Source organism: Alligator mississippiensis, chromosome 4 (assembly GCF_030867095.1).
Source record: "Alligator mississippiensis isolate rAllMis1 chromosome 4, rAllMis1, whole genome shotgun sequence".
Classification (NCBI taxonomy): domain Eukaryota; kingdom Metazoa; phylum Chordata; order Crocodylia; family Alligatoridae; genus Alligator; species Alligator mississippiensis.
This window is the reverse complement of record NC_081827.1, coordinates 98,431,789-98,451,421: the sequence shown is the minus strand read 5'-3', so window position 1 is coordinate 98,451,421 and position 19,633 is coordinate 98,431,789. Positions and strand designations below refer to the sequence as shown.

General features: G+C 40.6%; 2 protein-coding genes across 3 annotated transcripts in view; one reads left to right on the top strand and one right to left on the bottom strand.

The window, feature by feature from the left end:
- Positions 1 to 4,512, bottom strand: part of ENTHD1 (ENTH domain containing 1) — a 73,133-nt gene extending 68,621 nt beyond the window's left edge. The window contains exon 1 of the mRNA XM_006264025.3: positions 3,014 to 4,512. Coding sequence (XP_006264087.2) covers positions 3,014 to 3,362 — 349 coding nt within the window. The 5' untranslated portion in view covers positions 3,363 to 4,512. The remainder of the gene's footprint in view (positions 1 to 3,013) is intronic.
- A 16-nt stretch (positions 4,513 to 4,528) lies between these two features.
- GRAP2 (GRB2 related adaptor protein 2) overlaps positions 4,529 to 19,633 on the top strand; it is a 50,637-nt gene continuing 35,532 nt past the window's right edge. Inside the window, exons 1-2 of one of the 2 annotated variants that reach the window (XM_006264026.4) lie at positions 4,529 to 6,854; positions 9,056 to 9,128. The gene's annotated coding sequence lies outside the window, so the exon portion shown is untranslated. Of the gene's footprint in view, positions 6,855 to 9,050; positions 9,129 to 19,633 lie in introns of both variants that reach the window. The other variant, XM_019489626.2, reaches the window with a different exon arrangement.

Sequence of the window (19,633 nt, the reverse complement as noted above, 5' to 3'; positions counted from 1 at the left end):
TAGAGCACACTTCTGGCACAAATGCATAGTGTTCTTCCATTAAAATGTGGATTTAGTTGTATATAGTGTCAACATGAGTTATGATGAAAAAGATAGATGCTAAAGCATGTTTCTTCTTCAGCATCTGAAAAAAATTATCCAGCTCCAAAATTCTACAGTCAAAAAAAAAATGCCAAGAATTACAGATCTCTCTCACAAGAGAGTTTGGTTCTCCTGTTAAATGATTTTGTCTAGACAGAAAAAAAACCAAGCTTTATGATATTCTTCTAAATATATACTGTGTTTAGAGCTTGTGCATGTGTGTATAAATATCTCTAAATTACCAGCAATATTGGCATGAATGCAACAAAGCTTGTTGCTCTGCTTAGGAGAGGCACAGACCTGAATTTACTTGGAAGCTGTTACAGTGATGAAACTGAAAGCACTTTCTGTCTGAAAAAATAAACACACTTAGTGCTGGCATCCTGTTACAGCTTTACTAAAACCTACGTGTCACGATGTTCCTTCTTATACTGACAGATACTGTAGAAATGGGAGAGCAGAAGAATATTTCTTCTTAATCCTTAGTGTGAGCAGAGGTGTTAACATATGTACCTGAATACCTATAATAGCAGGTGAGAGACAACGGTGGAGGTCTGTTCATATCTTCTCTGCCTGTGTTTCGAGATCTATTTTACACAGACGTATACATTTAAGAATTCACTGTTAAGATGCATTACTGTATTTATATCACTATTGCTTTTATTTATTCATTGATAACTATTTCGAGCTGGAGAGTCCAGGCACGGCAAACTGATTTTTGCATAAGCCAGTTAAGTTTCGGTCTATAGGTTGACCTACATACTACCACAAAGTTAAGAGAGTCACTGAAATCCTAAATAGTTGAGGGACAGTTCCAGTGTTTATAAGTCTAAGCTTGTGACCCTCAGCTTCTTGTAGGATGATGAAATGGTCTTGAATGTACTTAATTTCATATCAGTGTAAGATGAAGCACATCATTATTCACTGCAGCAACATCATTACATGAAAATCGAACTATAGCAGTGTCATGATGTAGTGTCATGATGTAATTATTTTGTTCTGTGGGACAGATACAAATAGCATCACAAAGTCAGTAGGAGATGCATTACGCTTGTATCAGCTGGAATTCACTTTCACATGCATCACATAGGGACATGGATTGTCCAATGTGACAGGCCCATCGCCACCAATAATTCATTTAACTTATTATGGCAAGGTGTATGTCTGGTTGGGTCTGAAGGCCAACAAACAAGTAACTTCATCTACCAGCTCATGCAGATCCTAGCAAGACTGCATTCTTACTAATAATTTAATTTTGTGTTTGAAGTTCAGCTTCTAGCAGTTTACTTTCTCGTTCTCATTTTCTTTCACTTCTGCTTAAAAATATAATGGTTCATTTCAACAAAATTAACTGCAATTTCATGGATCACTACAGCAAGAATAAGTGTTGTACATAACACTATAATCCATGTATTTATTCCCCAGAATGCAAAATTACTTGATGAGGAATTCCATGTCCTATGTAAATAATCCTCATTCCAATTAAGACCTAAGTCATTTTAGAGTGGGATTTCCACATCCTGATTTAACCCATATAATACGCACACACATACATACGCACATGCACACACATATTAATGGCTGATTAGACTCATTTTCTTCAAATAAAACTCCCAGATCCTTTACCAGTTTCATCCTTTGCAGTAAACTAGAATTGGCTTTAGGATAGAGGCTTCGTAAAAGGTACCAGATGGAAAATCCTCTGTTATCTCCAGGATAGGTGTTATGCACAGGGGCAGAGCAAGATTCCTAAACTGGCTCACAGGTGTGTCATCAATAATACCCTAAAGGAACCAGTGCTACAGCTGAATGATAAATTCACTTACTATGGCCTCTGTTCAGTCCACGATCTCTCTGTACAGATCGCCAGCGAGTGGACCAACTGGTATGAAACTAGGTGGCTGTTTTGTAATATGGACACTTTCCTACTCTGCACTGGAGTGTGACTTCCAGCTCTTTTCCCGAAGGTCACTGCATAGATGTCATATGACAAGAATTTATGGTCACAGGTTCCACTGACTAAAATGCTCCTATACTCCATTACCATTTTTCTAAGCCATCAAATTCCACTTTTCATCATTCCTGTGATGGGATAATGTACTTAAGTTCTGATGGGAGAGGCATACCAATGGTAAATATCAAACCTTCACTTTTAAATATGAACAATTTCAGTGGAAACTGACCTGAATTCCCCACTGTAATAATGTCAGACCTAATTATATAGTTGTCACCATTATTTAGTGCATCAATCACACTTTTTTACAGAGCTAAATCCTGTGTTACTTGCCATGAGACCTATCAGTTTTAGAGACTACAGGGCCTATTCATGTTCAGCATTTGCCTCCCAGTTGTTGGACATTTTGCATGTTACTATGAGGCACTTAGAAGCCATATTAATTTATGTGGTCATATAAATACTCCTATGACATGAGACTTCTATACTCACAGATGCTATTTCATGCATTTCACCTACAAATTCTCTTGAAAAGTCCTATGTTGAGTACTACAACTCACCCTATTTTAATGTATATTTTACAGCAACCAGAAAATATGGTTTCTGACTGCTTATTTTCATCACACCATTTTTCAGAAATGCCAACTGCATGTAAATCTTTTATCAGTTCCAGCATTTCAGCTCACCCCACATTGTATTTAAACTTCTTTCACTAGTCCATAGACATATGAAGTGAAATCCTAGCTCCATCAGAGTCAATGGATCTAAGATTTAACCCTTGATTTTATTTGTTAGGAAGGTGCTTTTTATGCATACTTTTTTTGCTGATATGATGGTAAATTGCTCCTCCTTATCCTCTTTCTAAATTTCTTTGGTGCAGCTATAATTACTTGCTATCTTTCCTTCAGCAATGAATTTAAGTAATCCCACCAGCACCTTCTTAACTTTAATTGACAGGACTTGTCAAGCCACCTTTACCTTGATCCTTTCCATCCTCATCTATATAATGAAAGTCCTTTAATGTTTGAATGTTAAAGAAGCCCTCTCGACAATGATGTATGATTTTCTTTGATCCATTCTTGATGAGATAATCCAAGAGTGTGAGGGATTTATACACATGCCTCCAGTTCTTTCCATGGTCATTCATCCTGTGCCATATCATGTTCATAATTTCCAAAAGAGAAACTGCATTGTACGTCAGGTCACTGATCTCTAACATTAGCGAACTAGAGGAGCCCCAAGGGTCATTAGAAGTTGCTTCCCTGACTTTTACCTGAGCATCAGAATATTTTTTTACCAAGTTCTTCATGTGCCTCCTGAATGCCATGGATATGATAAGCAGCAGTTCAGTGTATAAAGTTAATAAGAGATATCAGAGGGTTCCCGTGCTGCAGTCCCTGCCTGTGTGTTTTCAAGCTCCAGCTCAGCAAACCACCACAATTCTGCAAATAGGAAAGCATAAGGAAGACATGTTATTTATTACTCACTTAGTTTTGATGGTAAAGGAATAGGTTGATATAGTGTAGTTCTCAGTTTCACATCTACATAGGCCAGGTAGGACTGGGAGTGTTTGTTAGCAAACCCCCAAAAAATAAGGGGATGGAAAATAATGTTTTTTTCAATTACCTTGTGGAGGTGATTAGCATGAAATGGAGGTCCATGAACAGATAAGGGAGACTGCATTATGGCAACAAAATAAAAAGATGAGATTGGTTCTGCTCTTACCCTTGTCATGCCCATATCTTCTTGCTTACATCTCCCGGAATAAAATATGTACCCTGTTTTTGAAAGGCAAAATGAAGAATAAAAAAATCTTTGTAGTAAGTAACTAAGTAGCAGCAGCTAGGCAGCCAGGTCTCCTCCATGTTCTGCTCCCTGTGAGTTGTGTGCCGATTTTACTTTTGTTTGCCCTGTAACTGGCAGAAACTGTTCTTACAGTATATATCACATATAACGCACATTTCAATTTCCAGCAGCTATTTTTTGGAATAAAAATGTATATTGTACATGAGAAAATATAGTAATTCACTAACTTCAGGCAAGCCACCTAACCTTTCTTTACTGTTTACTTATGTACATAATAATGGATGCAATCCTAGTAAAGTCCTTTGACTTCTATACATTAAAAATATATATAAGTGTTAAGACACCTGAAATGAGAAGAATGGGACAGCAAATTTTATTAACCAGTAAGTTTAAATACACTTATACAATACTTTCCATTCTTAAACCAGGGTTTCAGTTGTCTTGTATGATCTCTCTATAATTAGCATGTTTGAACACATATACAACAAGCAGTATAAATTCAAATGCCAGAACCAGGCTTGAGCCAGTAAAAACTAGATTGCACTGCCAGTACAATATATGGAACTATGGAATAAGAAAGGATACATCTCATGCTTGAGGACTCCACTAAAGTGTAAGAATAGTGTTTCTATACTGATTAGCTTGGATCCATTAGTGTTGGCAGCTGGTGTACACAACGGGGGGGGGGGGGGGGTGCATTTTAGTTGATGCAGTAATAGCATAAAAAGGGAATGCAGCCTTCAAATGATTTCAATGATGCTTGTGAATTGTCAGTTCAGTTTTAGGAGATGATTCTGTTCCCCTCCCTACTTTTCATTAGTTAGCACTAGGGTGGGTAGGTCTTTGTACAACTCATGACAGAGTCACCAATGAAGGCTACCTTAGTTGTGTATCAAATTGATTTCAAGCCCTGACAGGCACCCAGCCTATAATTGTATTTTGCACCTTCAAAAGACAAGATATTAACATGTATAATAAATGTGTGTGTTTCTATCTTATTTCTCCCATCAACCAACACCCTTCTCCTTTCTGACCCCCCATCACATTCCTGATTGATTCATTTGGGTTTTTTTAATACAAGGATAGACATAAATTTGAAGCAAAACAGTAAAATGTTACCACCTTCATTTTTTAAATAAAGATGATAATTAACGTTTTTTTTAATCAAAGTGTGCACATCTTCAAGCACCTTAGATGGAAAATGTATTGGTTTAATTAAGATTTTTTCAGAGAGAGAGATCACTGCAACCACTAGGAACTGAGAGCAAAAGACAAATCTTTCTAAGGAGGGTGCTATCTGTTTTATAACTCCCTGACTATCTTTGTTGTTTGTACTTCAGATGGAGTCAATTTTTATCTGTCTCACTCCTGCAGAGAAAAAACTGATTTTATAATGTGTTTCAATGAAGCTATTACAAATTTTAATCATTAGATTTCTCTTTTGCTTTTGTGTATTTTTCTTTTTCTCTCAGTGCAGAGATGCACTGTGACATTGGTTATATAGCATCACATATCGATCTGTTTCTTCACAAGTCAATTAGATAACCCTGTTGGAATCATAACTAGCTTGAGTGGGACACTTAACACCAGTGTCTTTTTTTTTTTCTTGGCTGGATCCTCCCTCATTCATCCTGAATTTCTTAGAAATAAACTTTGATTTTGGTATCCATTACAAGCAAGAAAGGCATTCAGTACATTTTTTTTAAAGGGTAATTTACTGATGTTGAAATGTACAAAAGTTCCAGCTTGAAATTGCCTCTATGCCTAGCAGGCACAAATGTATTTACAGGCACAGCACAGGCAGTATCAGCACAGATGTCCCCCTACCTTTAAATGCCCCCAAATATTTTAGTTGTGCAAAATCATTATAATGCAATGTCATGGATTTCTAGAGGGATTAATTTGGGACAATGCTATATAGGATGCTTGGATCTAAATGATGATGTAGATGTACTTGAGTCTGCCTCAATACAGGGAGTTGGACCAAGAGTTCTTTTGAAGTCCCTCTTAGCCATACATTTCTACAATGCAATTTTTGAAAATACTTAGAATAGCTTATTTATTTAGTACCCTGGGTCCATCTCTGAAAGGGTAGCACACCTAATGAAAATGATGTAACACAATGATTTGTAATTTAAATGCAGATCATTAACTTAAAATGTCCTCTTTGCCAAAGTTATTCCTCCCAAAAAACAGAAACAATGATGTACATTAACACAGTTCATGTTAAGCTGAACCATAAAGCTGGAGAATTCATAGCTGAGTACCTAGAATTGGATATAGCTGTGAATTTCCTGTCTTTTGTTTTGTCAGGTAATATCATAAATATAATGTCACGTAAATGAAGTTGTGGTTTGTATTTAGCCTATTGTTTTACTAAGCAAGAAATCAATATTTGATTCTCACATTCTGCTTCTCATTCCCTAAGCCAGCTATCTCTGGGTTAGTGTTAGTACAGCTGTGCAAATAACTGGGGACGGGCCATGGGAGGGAGTTGTTTTCTTTTACTTACAGTATTGGGAAGAAATGCATTTAATTTAGCTCCAGACAAAATATTGTGAATTTTTGGCAAACCAAAGAGGTGAAATGGTTTAATTTTGTGACAAACAAAAAAATGTTTTGTTTGACTTGAAATTTTAAAAGCAGTTTAATTTTGAAGAGTTTTTTAGCTGGTTTTAAACTTCTCAAAATAAAATCAAAGCAAATGTAAAAAATAAAAATTTTTTTATTTAAAAAAAAAAGACATTAAAATGAAATTTTTACACTGTATGGAATCTTCAGGGGTGTTTTTTGATTGAAATAATCTGGCAAATTTGCCTCAAATGGGCAACTCTTTTTTGGCATAAAATGTTTCTGCTGAATAATCTGCCTGTCTTTTTTGTCACCATATCCATACTACTTTGTGAGATGGACAAATAGAGCTGGTCCCTCCAGGTTGCAGCGTTGTGCCTTAATGTTAGCAACAACTGGAAGGGCAGGAAGAAGAGCAGATTTACCCCTCCCAGGCTAGAAGGTAGGTAGAGCTGTGTGTGGCCAAGTTTCAAATGGTATTGATGAGCCCTGAAATGTGATGAGCCAGGTCAAGGAAGCCCCATCAAGAAAACAGCCCTGAAGCGCAAGTGAAGCAAAGGATGACAAGAAATTCAGAGATCTGAGGATCCTGGGCTCAGAAATTTTGGTATTTCTGATTTCGTCGAACTTTCACCACGTGATGACTGGGGTAACCATCACCATGCCTCAGGGAAAAGGGTTGGAGAGGGAAAGGCAACGGCGGAAGAGGGTGATAAGCTTGTCCGAGTGGTAACAGGGCAGGACCTTGCTGTACAGAGCACGACACCACTCCCGGGGAGGGAAGGGAGGGGAGGGGAGGGGGAAGGGGAGGCTGAACCCGCCAGTCCTTGGTAGCAGTTGCTGACTGGTCCTAGCATCAGGATGAAGGGTGATGCATAAGGGTGGGATGGCATGGGGGCAATCCTTGCTTACTGCCTCCACGCACTTAACGGCAAGGGCTCTGGTCAGGGTAGCTGTGCTTCATGCCGCTCCCTGGCCCTAAAGACACCCCAGCAGGGGCAGGCAGAGCCCCCGCCTCAGGCCGACTGCAAACGGGCACTGGTTAGCTGTGGGCAGAGGGGGTCGTGTGCCCACACTCTGAAGCCCATGCAGCACCTAAGGCTGGGGCCCATGCTGCCAGGCTCAACTCCCTTTACCTGAGGGAACTAGAGTTGCCACGACCGTTGGGCATCATTTTCCCGCCTAAAATTCAAACTGCCATCAATAAGATGCAAAGGCCCACCCCACTCTGTCTCCTCAGCCAATCAGAATGCTTGCTTTCTACCCGCCCCCCCCGCATTCAAATGAGCTGTCAATCATCTGTGCAAGTCCGACCCTCACCTCCTGACTGAGAAGGCCTGGCTACACAGTGCTGCCTTGCACCCTGGAAGCTTCTGTCAATCATTTGCCCAGACCCACCCCTTTTCTCTTTTCAGCCAATCAGAGTTCTAGACCTCCTGTGCCTTGCCAATCACAGGAGCCCTGCTGCCAGGGGCAGGTGGAGCCCTGTCACATTCATTCTTGTGGGGAGGGACTGATTGTTGGGCTCTGGCAGGTGTTTTGATCTCAGTCAAACTAGAGGCAAAGAGGCCTCTGCTTTTATGGTTTTCCTTTTATTTTCATGGGGCTTTTTGTTTTTGGGGGGGGGGTTTACTATCCATAATTATTTCACAATCTGAGCAAAAGAGAAATTCAGTAGTGACAAGCTACCACAAAACCAGCCTTGACCACTGTCAGTCTCCACCACCATCTCCTTCCCCTCTCGGTCCCCTCATCCAGGCCTCCAGGACAAGGCTATGCCCCAACCCCCCAGTGCCTGAACGGGATGCATCAATGAATGAATATGTTCACCAGTTAGACTGTGGCTTACAGGAAGTGAGCGCTTTGCACCTATTGCCACGTGATTTACAGACCCATCGGCAAGCTATGCTCATTTCAAAGTCTACTAAAATCCCTGCTTTGTGGGGCTGATTCTTGTCTCATCCACCCCTAGCACAGAGTGGTTGCATGCTCTCTCTTGCAGAGACTTACACAGACACTCGCATGCATTGTACATGGATCAGGCCTGGGCATAGGCCATTCCAAACTGAAGGAGAAATTTTGGCGGGAGACATCCCTGCAAATTAGCACATAGGCAATGCATTGCCATTTTGATGCCTTGCAGTATGAAAAGCACAACGTTTCAAGACTGACACTTGGGATCTCATTCCTATATGTCAAACAGAATGATTGTGTATGGTGCGCAGAATATGGTCTTTACTACAGGTAGGACATGGTCAGAGCCAGAGGAATGAGCGTGTCATGGGGTATACATGGGACCTTGTTCAGTGCAACTAGAGCACAGAACTGCAGAACCTATTCTGCATGTGGGTTTAACCTTGGCAGTGAGAAAAGCAAAACCATGCTATGCTAACTAAGCCCCACGCCCAACTCTCTGAGCTGCCGTGTCTGCTAGTTCCTGCGTGGTTTGTGGTTTGTATCCTGAGTGCATGATTGGCTGATCTTCACAAGGGAGCAGCGAGGGCGCTGTGGTGAAGGGTTTTTATAATCCTGAATGGCTCTACAACCTTCTACCCTTGGTAAGTGCTTAAGCTGAGGGCAGGAACAGAATGATTGCATACATATAAAACACAGGTTTCTCAATATCATTTTGTTTCAGCTTAGATTCTGAAAAGTGCGGACTATTACAACCAGAAGCAAAGAAGAGACACTTTCTCAGACTTGCCTGTTCTCAAAGGTATGTGATGGATTCAATACTTGTTCCTTTAACAAGATTCCTTTAATCATTGACTGTATGGGTTCAAATCAGCCGGAAGCCCTCTGCACAGTTACATAAATTAGACCCCAGTTGCAGGGCCCAAGATTCATTGTGTGTTCAGCTTTGTCATCACTATATCAAACTCCCATCTCTCTGCTGTCTGTGGGATGGGAATGTGCCAAGTGCACGAGTACTGGTGGAGAGTATTACAAAAAATATTGGCATCAGATTTCTTGTTAATTGAAAAAAATCCTTGCACTTTCCTTCAGGCAAGGCTTTGATAGAAGGAAGATGTCCAAAATCCTGGAGTAATTAAAGTTACCCTGAGAGAGGCAAAGCTTCCCATGCTTCACAACAGACTGAAGTGCGTCCCAGCAGGGTAGGGTTCTTCAGTAGGCTAGATGTCTTCTTCAGCCATAAGTTTGGCATTGTCTTTTGAACTGGGTTTGACAACAGAGTTACAGTCAATACATGTGAAGTGTGTATGGGGTTCTGGTTGAGTTCCTTTATCACAGAAGCCTCATTACCATTGCCAGTACTGGTTATGCCAGTTAAGAAGGTATAGCATGAATGGACTATCAAAACTGAACCCCACTGTTAGCTCGTAATTGTTTTGTTTGTTAAACGCTTTGAAGATTTGAAATGCTATGAGTGCTACATACTGTATCATTTTGCACTGCAGTTCCTATAAGGCAGGTCTGAGGCAGTGGCAGTATGAAGATTGCTTTCAAAGAGTCTTACTGCTTCAGCCGTGTTGTACCCAAACTGGGAGCAGTGGGAGGAATTCAGTCTTCAGAACTTAATTGAGCATCCTTCATCAGTAAAAACTTCATTAGATAAAAAAAAATCTCTAGGTGCTATTGGGGGCAACAATTTTACTATTTACATTTGTCTGCAAATGAAGCTTTTTCTAAGAAGAGCAGGGCATTCCTAAGGACAGCTATCTGGTAAATGGGTACCATGTGGTGCATGTGAAACGGATCAGGGGCAAGGTGTGAAGAAAGCACGTTATCATTGTCCCTTATTAACATGTTGCCCCTGATAAGAAGTTGATCTCTTCCTTCTAAAACAATCCTTGGAATTTCCATTTACAGCTACTTTTATTTGTATTTTCAGCTTTCTTAAATCCAACCTTGGTAATCCCACAAAGTGTAAAGCGTTTGGTCCAGAATAGATCTTTTTGCATCATAGTACTAGTCATTATGTGTTGTTCCCATTTATTTAGGCAACAAAACAGGAAGGACTTGGAATATATGAGCTTCAGGATTGGTGGGAGCTGTTCTTGGTTTTGTTTTGTTTAATCTAAATGTCTTCTATCTTTGGAAATAGTTCAATTTGAAGAAAAGCTACATTGCAAAATGACATTTGCCTCTCTGCCATTCAAAGTTTTGAGCATCTCTCAGTATCCAGGGCCACATGTATTCATCTTGGTTGTATGTCTTACTATCTTATCTTCTCCATTCAGATAGTATTTCCTTTTCCTCAGCTGCTTTGTCTCATATTTGTCCTACTTTTAACTGTTAGCAATCTCTTTTGGCTTTATTGTTATTTCTTGTCAGTATAAAGATCATTTTTGTTCCCTAACTCCATTTTTCCCTTGACAGTGCTCCCATCCTTGCAATTTCCTTTCTTGTTTAGTGGCATGAGATTCACAGCCAAACTCTTCGTTTTTTTCACTTTGATCCCCAAATTCAGTCCATGATATAGGTAAAAAACAGAAGTTGTCCATGTGGCATAAACAGTGTCCAGTGTATTGACATTCACAAAGCTTATCAATTAATCAGAATCAGTCTTCCAACATTTTGTTTAACCGCGTCCTCTTTTCCCATTCTTCTCTGTCTCTGGTGCTTGGTTATAGAAGAAATCTAGTTTTGCATCCTACTTTCAGCTCCTTAGAACAAACAGTATGTAGCATATAATGATAATCATTTGCTTGATTGGAGGGCTATAGTGGCTGCAAACATATTCCAATCCACTCATATGTGGCCCCACAAATCCCTTTCTGTCTTTCCAAATCTTTAATTTTGCAGCCCTCAAGAGAGCTTTAGAAAAGAGACTTCTTTGCTCATTTGACTTAATTTTTTTCACTTAGTTTTATTAATTTTGCATTTCTGCTACTGCTACCCATTAATCCCAGCTGAGACTGCATTATAACATTTTGCACTCATCATGTATGCTTTCTAATCTTAAAATATTTAAATGCTTTATAATGATGGGTAAATATTAATCCCCCTATTTTACAGAAAAGGAAACTAAGGCACAGAAGTCAGTAACCAACCTAGCAATTAAATGAATACCTTTGATTCATTCTTTAAAAAGTGGACAGTGCTGCTATAGCTTTTATTTTTATGTTAAACAGCGTATATTTTTTAAATTGGGATTTCTTTAAATATTTTCTTGTTCTCTTAACCTTCTTTCTTATGGGGCATAAACTGATGCTCACTATATAGGCAAAGGAACATTCTGCAGGGCTGGTGCCTTATTTAAATGTTGATATTGCCTACCCATGGGGATGGTGTTCAGGGCTAGATAGACCAATGGTCTGTTCTACTACAGCATTTTCTAAGTTTTCATTTGGGAGTGGGGGCATCTTTTTTCTGTGGCACTAGCCCAGCTCCTTGTTTCTGAAGCACAGCCATGGCAAATGCTGCTTCTAGAAAGATGTTAAAAATAAATGAGGACAAGAGAGAATGATCATGAAAGGCTCTGAGTTCTTTTGAAACCTTAATTTTTAAAATTATTCTGCAGATCAGGGACCCATGCTGAGTGCCATTTAAATACTGCCTAACTAGAGGAAGCTAACCTTTGTGGAACAGGCTTGTTAAGAATGCCCAAATTATCATGGTGTGGAGATCAGAGGTCAGCACTAAGAAATACTATGAGACGAGAGGAAATTACTAGAATGCCCAAGCTCCAGTAGAATTTGAAAATCTTGTTTCACTTCTCTTGGGGCCACACAGACATGTTCTTCTGAATAACCTTTAGTGTTAAATAGCACTTTATCTTTTCAAAGCACCATACAACACGAATTGATAACAATTCTTTTCCTTGAAGTATTGGATGGCTTGCATTTTCTTGATGTTACCTTCAACCCCTGTCCCCTACCCGCTTCCCTACAGTTCTTTGTTATTTGATCAGAATGCATCCACTGAATAACCCTCATAGCGCACAAATCTTCCTCCTTCCTTTTTGAATTTTTGAAAAAATCTAGCTACATAAATAAAGAACCAAATCAAATTAAATATGTTTCCAGGCCATGATGTTGTAAAATTCAGTGAGTCCTATCCCAGGAGAAACATTCTACAACCCCAAGGTTTTAAAAGGGATTACCCGGGATGCTGATGGACACTTTTAATTGCCTAGTGCATAAGTGTGCTTTAGTAATTATTTGTAATGCAGATGAGTGTGGGAGTTAAAGATAAGGAATTGGAGGCTCTCTATCTGTGTGTTTGAACATGAGATTTGCTATGCTAGATCAGTCTATTGTTTCGTAAAGTCCAATGTGTTACTTCTAGTAGTAGCCAATGACTGATGTTTCTGAGGAAGGTGACACATCCCGCTGTCAGACAATTGTATAGTGTTGTACAGAAGAGTAGAACAAATTCTTCCTCACCTGAGAAAGCGGTCATTTTACACCCCCAAGTGTGATATTTTATTGCCCTTATGTTAGGATATGTTCAAATGTGTATAAACACGATGTGACCACTCTGCTTTGGTTTCTCCGTATATGTACAGCCAACAGCAGCCAGTCAAGATTATGATCACCATTATGTCAAGTAGAAGGACGGCAGGGTGGCACCCTGCTAGAGACTAACTGGTTCAGAGAGGCATGAACTTGCATGAGCAACAACAACCTCTTCATCAGATGCTGTGGAAGGACTGGCAGAAAGAAAGGGTTTTATATAGATTATGCCAGTGTAATTCCATCAAAGTCAATGTAGAGTCTACTGATTCCCCTTGCTGTTAATGATATTTTAATCTGGCCCTGCCCTACTTTTCTGCCTCGAAGAGTTGTCATGAGTCACAATTCATTAATGCTTGTCAAGTGCTTCACAATTCTTAGTAGAAAGAGGCTACAAAAATGCAAGGTATTATAAATTATTTAAGATTACCCAGGCTTTGTATAAGCACCTCATTGTTGAATAATGTTGAGCAGTGACCACGTGCAACTGCTACCTAAATGGACTGACTTTGTATGGTATTTCCTTTTATTTTGTCTGTCTACCTACCTATTGATTTTCAATAGAGTGCATTACCATTGTATCTGTTCAAAGTAGTTAAATCAACACAGCAAGACTAAATGATTTAACAGAGTCCTCTCCTTTCCTTGTAATGACATTATGCAGTAACCAGGTGATTATGATCAAGGCAGTTCAGTGTTTGTGGTACCAAATCACTGATAAATGTTTTTTTTAAGCATGTTAGATTTGAGGATTTGAAGTTTTTTTTCCCCCTTTCCTTCCTAGAATCACTACAGGGCAGTCTTCAGTGGAACTGAGACCACAGGTTTCTCACAGTTAAGATATCATCCTTCAAAATGGCCTCTCTAACTGGAGTCACGCTAAGTTTGCCTCATGAAAAATGGTTGCCCCCTTCTGCTGTCAGGAGGTACAAAGCAGCACCATGAGGAGAAGGTGAATGAAGAGAGTAGTTATTAAGAGCAACCTGTGGCATTAGTCCCATGGAGAATCACAGTGGGAGTCAGGAGTCGTTTTGAGAGGGGCATTCTAACTGTGGCAGCCTTTGGTCTTTTTGTGAAGCTTTATAAAGGAAAAGCTTACATGTTGGCTTCTCTTGAAGAAGTAACTTTTAAATAATGCACTAGAAAGACTATTGGGCTACATTTGAAATTGTTTAAAGACTTTGCACAATATTTCAGTCAGTATTATCTATAATGAAGAGCTTGTGATGTTCCATTATAAAAAGCATTTAGACAAGCAAAATATCAGACACAGAGTGCTCAGGTCCTTAAAGAGCCTGTATTTAAAATAAATTGTATCTCAAATTATTTAACAGTTTTCCTTATAAACTGTCATAAAATTAATTCTATGCTCAAATATTATGTTCAGTAATTTGGGGAAAGACTCTATTTTTCACATTTGCTTTAAATGCAGAACTCAGCTGTCACTACACAGTCATGACTAGTGCCTCCATAATGTATATTAGTCAATTTGTTTATGGCACAAAAGCATTGTATGACTTTGTTCAAATTTGCTTCTCTTGTCACTTGAGGTCAATGTAATGTGGTCGCAGTTACTGCAGGGTGATGTCTGGGAAGGTTAGTCATCTGTGATTAACAGCAGCAGTCATGTGGGTTAGAAGGACATTATTCTCAATTTTCAGTGGGCCAACCTCAGAAGGTTCTCAGAGTCAACTCAGTTCATGAAGCATCCAAAGATATTGGATTCTTATTAATTATCAGTATTACAGCAGCACCTGGATACCCTAACACAGGGGTTGTCAACCAAGGGTATGTGTACCCCTAGGGGTACTTGGAAATGTTGTAGGGGGTACGTGCGGGTGGGCAGGGATGGAGCACGCCCAGGTCACGGCGGTGATGTCTCCCCCAGTGCATTCCCACACTTCACCTCTTACCTGGGGGAAAGGGAGAGGTTTGCCAAGCACCACCAGCCCCACGTGGCACACCACGGCACCTCCCCGCCCCTCACCCCAGCTCACTCTCTTGATTGGCCACCGGGTCACCGCCCTTGGCCAATAGCCGATGGCAAGGAGGACTATTCTGCAATGGACATGGGGTGGAGGAGCTCACCACCCACTGCCCTGTGCCACCCACTGCCCTGCGCCACTGCCTCCATGTACCACTTTCCCATGACCAGCTGGACATGCAGCTCCACAGGCTGCTGATGGGCAGTGTGCAATTGGCCGGGCATGAGGCCTGTCAGCAGCCCACGGAGCTGCATATGCAACCAGCTGCAGGAAAATGGGCAGTGCGGAGTGGTGGGTGGTGGTGGAAGCCGCCGTATGCGAGCCCACCCCCGTCTGTCCAGCCACCGCCACCAGAAGGGGTACACTTGTTTAAAAAGGTTGAAATTCCTTGTCCTAACAGAATTTGTGACTTGATACTATACACACGCTAGAGACCGTCTTCACTGTAAAATATGTACATTTTCACATACTTAGCCACAAAGTGGCTAATTCAAGATGGCTATCAGTGGGCGCAAGACTGCAGAGATGACTAATTAGCTCAGCAGGAATAGTCTCTGCATCTACATGTACACCCCTATTAGGGTGCAGAAAATTAAAAAACTTTGGAGCAGGGTAGTACTTGTAAATATAAGTTGTACTTGTAAATATAAGTAAGTACTACCCTGCTGCAGTACTTGTAAATATAAGTACTACCCTACTGTGGAGTTCCTTTGTGCACAGCAGCGCACATGTAGACACTGACCCAGCTGTCTGGGGCGAGGATGGTTCGATGTGGGAGTTGCCTGCTGGCTAGCCGTGTGCTGAGACACTTATGTGCCTCAGCCAGCCCTTCCACGGCACATTGAACCTTGTCAGAACAGCCGTGGGCTGGCAGGCTGACTTCCCAGGTTCTCTGACAGCCAGGGTTTACTCTAACCCAGCTCCATATGCTGCACTCTGGGTGTACATGTAAATGACATGCCTGGGAGCTTCCTGGGAGCAATAAACTCTGAAACAAGAAGCTGTGGAGTTTGTTGCTGCACATTAATGGCATGCATAGAAGTGCCCTGAATGCACAGTCTAGTGGAGATGAAGCACAAATAGCATTACCTTCACATGGCTAGTTAACGGTCAACCGAGTACCCCTCACTTAGGGTTTCCCTTAAGTAGCTACATCAAGGTAAGTACTCCATTCAGATTTTACACAGAGATAACTATCCTGATATAAGAACATGCATATTTTTTCAGTAAAAAACAGTGAGAACTAGTCCCTGACCCACAGAGCTTTCCATCTAAAAACACAACAGACAAAGAGCAGGAAAAAGGAAGGCTTTTTATGTTCCTTTTATAGACTGGGAACTGTGGTATAGACAGGTTAAAGGCTTGTTTACGTAGGGAAATTTGCCATCATAATTATGTCTGTATAATTATACTGCTGCTTTTGTACTAGTACATCTCCTCATATGAGCACTTTTATACCAGAATTAGAGTGCCTTTTTTCTGGTTTCATTTATGTCATTTTGGAAGTGTTCCAAGGGTCCCAAGCTTCATCTCATCCACTGCTATAGTATAGTATAGTGGGGCGGGGGGGTGGGGGGGCGGGATGTTGCCTTCCTCTGTAGCAGGGGCATGGCCCTCTATCTTGGATCTTTTGAGCATATATTAACAACTTTTTACAGAAGCCGGACAGGGGAGATACTGTGATCAACAAGGTGGTTTTTCCAGGGTGAGGTCTGTCCCTTGCACTCTGGGCAAGCTGACCCCTGCAATTTCCCTAAGGTGTTTCTTCCAGGGGGAGACATATCTATTGCACTCCCAGCAAGCTGCCTCAGGATGCTCAACTGAATGCAGGAAGCTCAACTGCACTATGTTGTGGCAATAAGGGACTACATTCATGCTTCCTCCATTGATTGTTCCTCAGCCTTTTGGCTAGGAACAAGTGGCCTCTGGGCTTGGGGCTTGCACATAGGATGCCTGCCATGGATCTGGGGAGTCTGATGGGTCTGGGAGGGAGGATACTTGCCCAGTGGTAGAGCCACACACACAAACTTGAATGATTGAGATCTGCTCAGTCAAAATTTGAAACTTGACTATTGGGCTTTGCCCAACAGAATTTGGAATGGATTTGGCCCTTGAAACAAAATTTTAAAAAAAGTTTGTCCTATATATAAGTAGATACAAAAGTGCTGCTTAAACATGTGTTTATGGAGCACCTGTGCTAAACTTGCAGCAGCTTCAGAAAAAGTAAAATGCATCAATTCTGCATGAACTAAGTCTATCAATAATATCTATCTAGTAATATGCAAATTACTATAGGCATGTTTATTTCAAAGACAGTGTTTTCAAATTTGCCCTTCATTTCCATGTGGTCTGGGGAGAGCAAGGTCTAATGGGAAGGGGCTGCAGGGGGAAGAAGTTTGAAGGGGGGCAAAGAGCAAGGAGGTTACCTGACCCCACACCCAGGTTTATTTTTCCTGCTGTAGCAGTGGGAGGGAGACGCATACAAGGCAAGGCTCCAATAATGTGATTCGGTACCTGGAGAGTTATAATAAATTTATAAAATTTCCATGTATATATAATATAATTATTGTGGGATTGTCTTATATTCGAGTAAATATGGTAACTGGGCATTTGTTTTACTGCTGGGCAATGCTGTTATGCACTCCTAAAGAGCTGCTGTGTCCCACCCCACAGAAGGGTAAACTTCATTGTTGGATGGAATGATAAACGCATAGACGGGGAAAGAGGTGGTCACGTACAGAACTTCAGGAAGGGCATTCAAGATGGAGTTGGGGGTCAGAATACATGGTCAGCATGTTGTAGCATGTACACTGATGGCTGCCTTGCATCAATTTACTTATGGTAGGAACAATTATAAATAAGAAGTGATGGGGAAGGTACTACTCTGGATGAAGCTATGGAAGAAATAGAGCCCACACTAGTACCTCATCATGAAGCCTTTCAGTGCCACAGAAATATCTTGGGGCTGAATTTGATCCCCAGTTTGTAAAGTGCTTAGGACTCTCCTGTGGGCAAATTGAGCTGCTGCTATTGTTCATTCCTGTTATAACAACCCATTCTGGTTTCTCTGTGATTTGATTTAAAATTGGGGGGGTTTTTGTTTTGTGTTTTTAGCCTTAGGCCAGGCGGAAGGGTATTTTACAGGGACATTGTTTGACTTAGACTAATAAACATTGGACCCACATTTTCTCACATTTTAATGCCCAGATTTAGACACCTTTGGTCTGATTTCTGCTGGTGCTAAACACCACTGACCAGCTGAAGTGATGAGTATTTAATATTTGTGCAAAGTCCAAGCTGGACTCAGGAATGAGGTACACCGAACCAAGACCACTGGGGGACATTTTGAGTGTTATGTCTCTTGTGCATATTATTTTATAGAACTTAAATTGAAAAAAACTGAAAATTTAAATAAAAATACATGAAAGTTAATAAACTGTAATAACTTGTAGTGTGTTGTATAATGATGAAACTGAACATAAAAATCTCAAATCTTGTAGCAAATTAAATAAGGTAGGGCTAGAAGAAATGGTGGTGTAAAATAGAACACAACAGAATGTGGCAAGTGTACATTATATATATTTTTAATCTAGAAAGCAGCAGTAAAATATGAATGATGTTTTTGGATGTATTGATTCCAAATGAAATTCATCCTTGGGCAGAAGGCCAGTGCAAGTCCTGTTAACCATTTAAGTACCACAAAGCCCTTTCGTACAGATTTAAATTTTGCTTAAAATGTGCTTGGGCCTTCTCTTAGTCCTCTACATGAGGGCAGACTTCACCTTTGGAACATTTCCAAAAGTCTGAGGCTCACTGTTTGTTCAGAGAACTGCTGGCTGCCATGCTTCTACCCACATTCTCTGTGCATCTTGAAAGGTAGAAGCTGCTCAGTTCCTAAAGTTTGCAGTTCTTGAGGTTTTATTTCTGCAGACTTTTTAAGGTACGTAGAGGAAGAGCTCCTTGCAAGGGCTGGTGAGGTATGTGGTAACGCATCATCTTGCGCTAGTCCTGTCAAATAGTTTTCCATGCTGGCATTTCCTCCTTCTTTCAAAATAAATTTACAGATTTAAAAACAATGATAATAAATTATATGATTAGACTGTTAAGCAGTCAGAAATCAGGATATAACAACCATAAAGCTATGGCCTTGTTTGTGTGCATTAAGAGAATACATGATCCTGATATTGAAGGTTAGTATTCAGTTATATACAATACCATGCTATTTTGCTTAGAGCCTTGTAAGGTGCATCTCATAAGGCACACAGTGACTAGAACACTTGTCTCATTTATTTCACATCTTGTAGGTAAATGATTTTCAGGGTGTCTGTGGTCTTTTTTAAAGGGTTGCTTTTATTATATTAGTGCCAATGGACAGACTTAGAATGAGGCACCAATGTTCTCAGCACTGTACAAACATGGAGGGCAAATTCACAACTGGTATGAACTGTCCTAACTGCATTGATCTCTGACAAAATATACCAGCTGATTGTCTGTCTCGTAGAGAATTTGATGGTCCCTGCTCCCAAAAGTTTGCAATCTAAGTAGACAAGTAAGGAGCTGGGGGAAGGGGATATAACATGAAAGCAGGATGAACAGCACGGTAATTGCAAAAGTCATGCTAGTTCCACAGTCTTTGGTCTGGTTTGGTTTGGTTTGGTAGGGCTTGCTTGCTGCTGAGTCTGCCCTGCATAGAGAATGCTAAACAGCTGCAGAAGATGTTATCCAATGTTATCTCTAGTACGGTGCTGGCTCTGCCCGCCTCCCACCACCAGGCTAAGCTCCCTGGGACTAGCAGAGCCAATTGGAGCGCAGCCCAG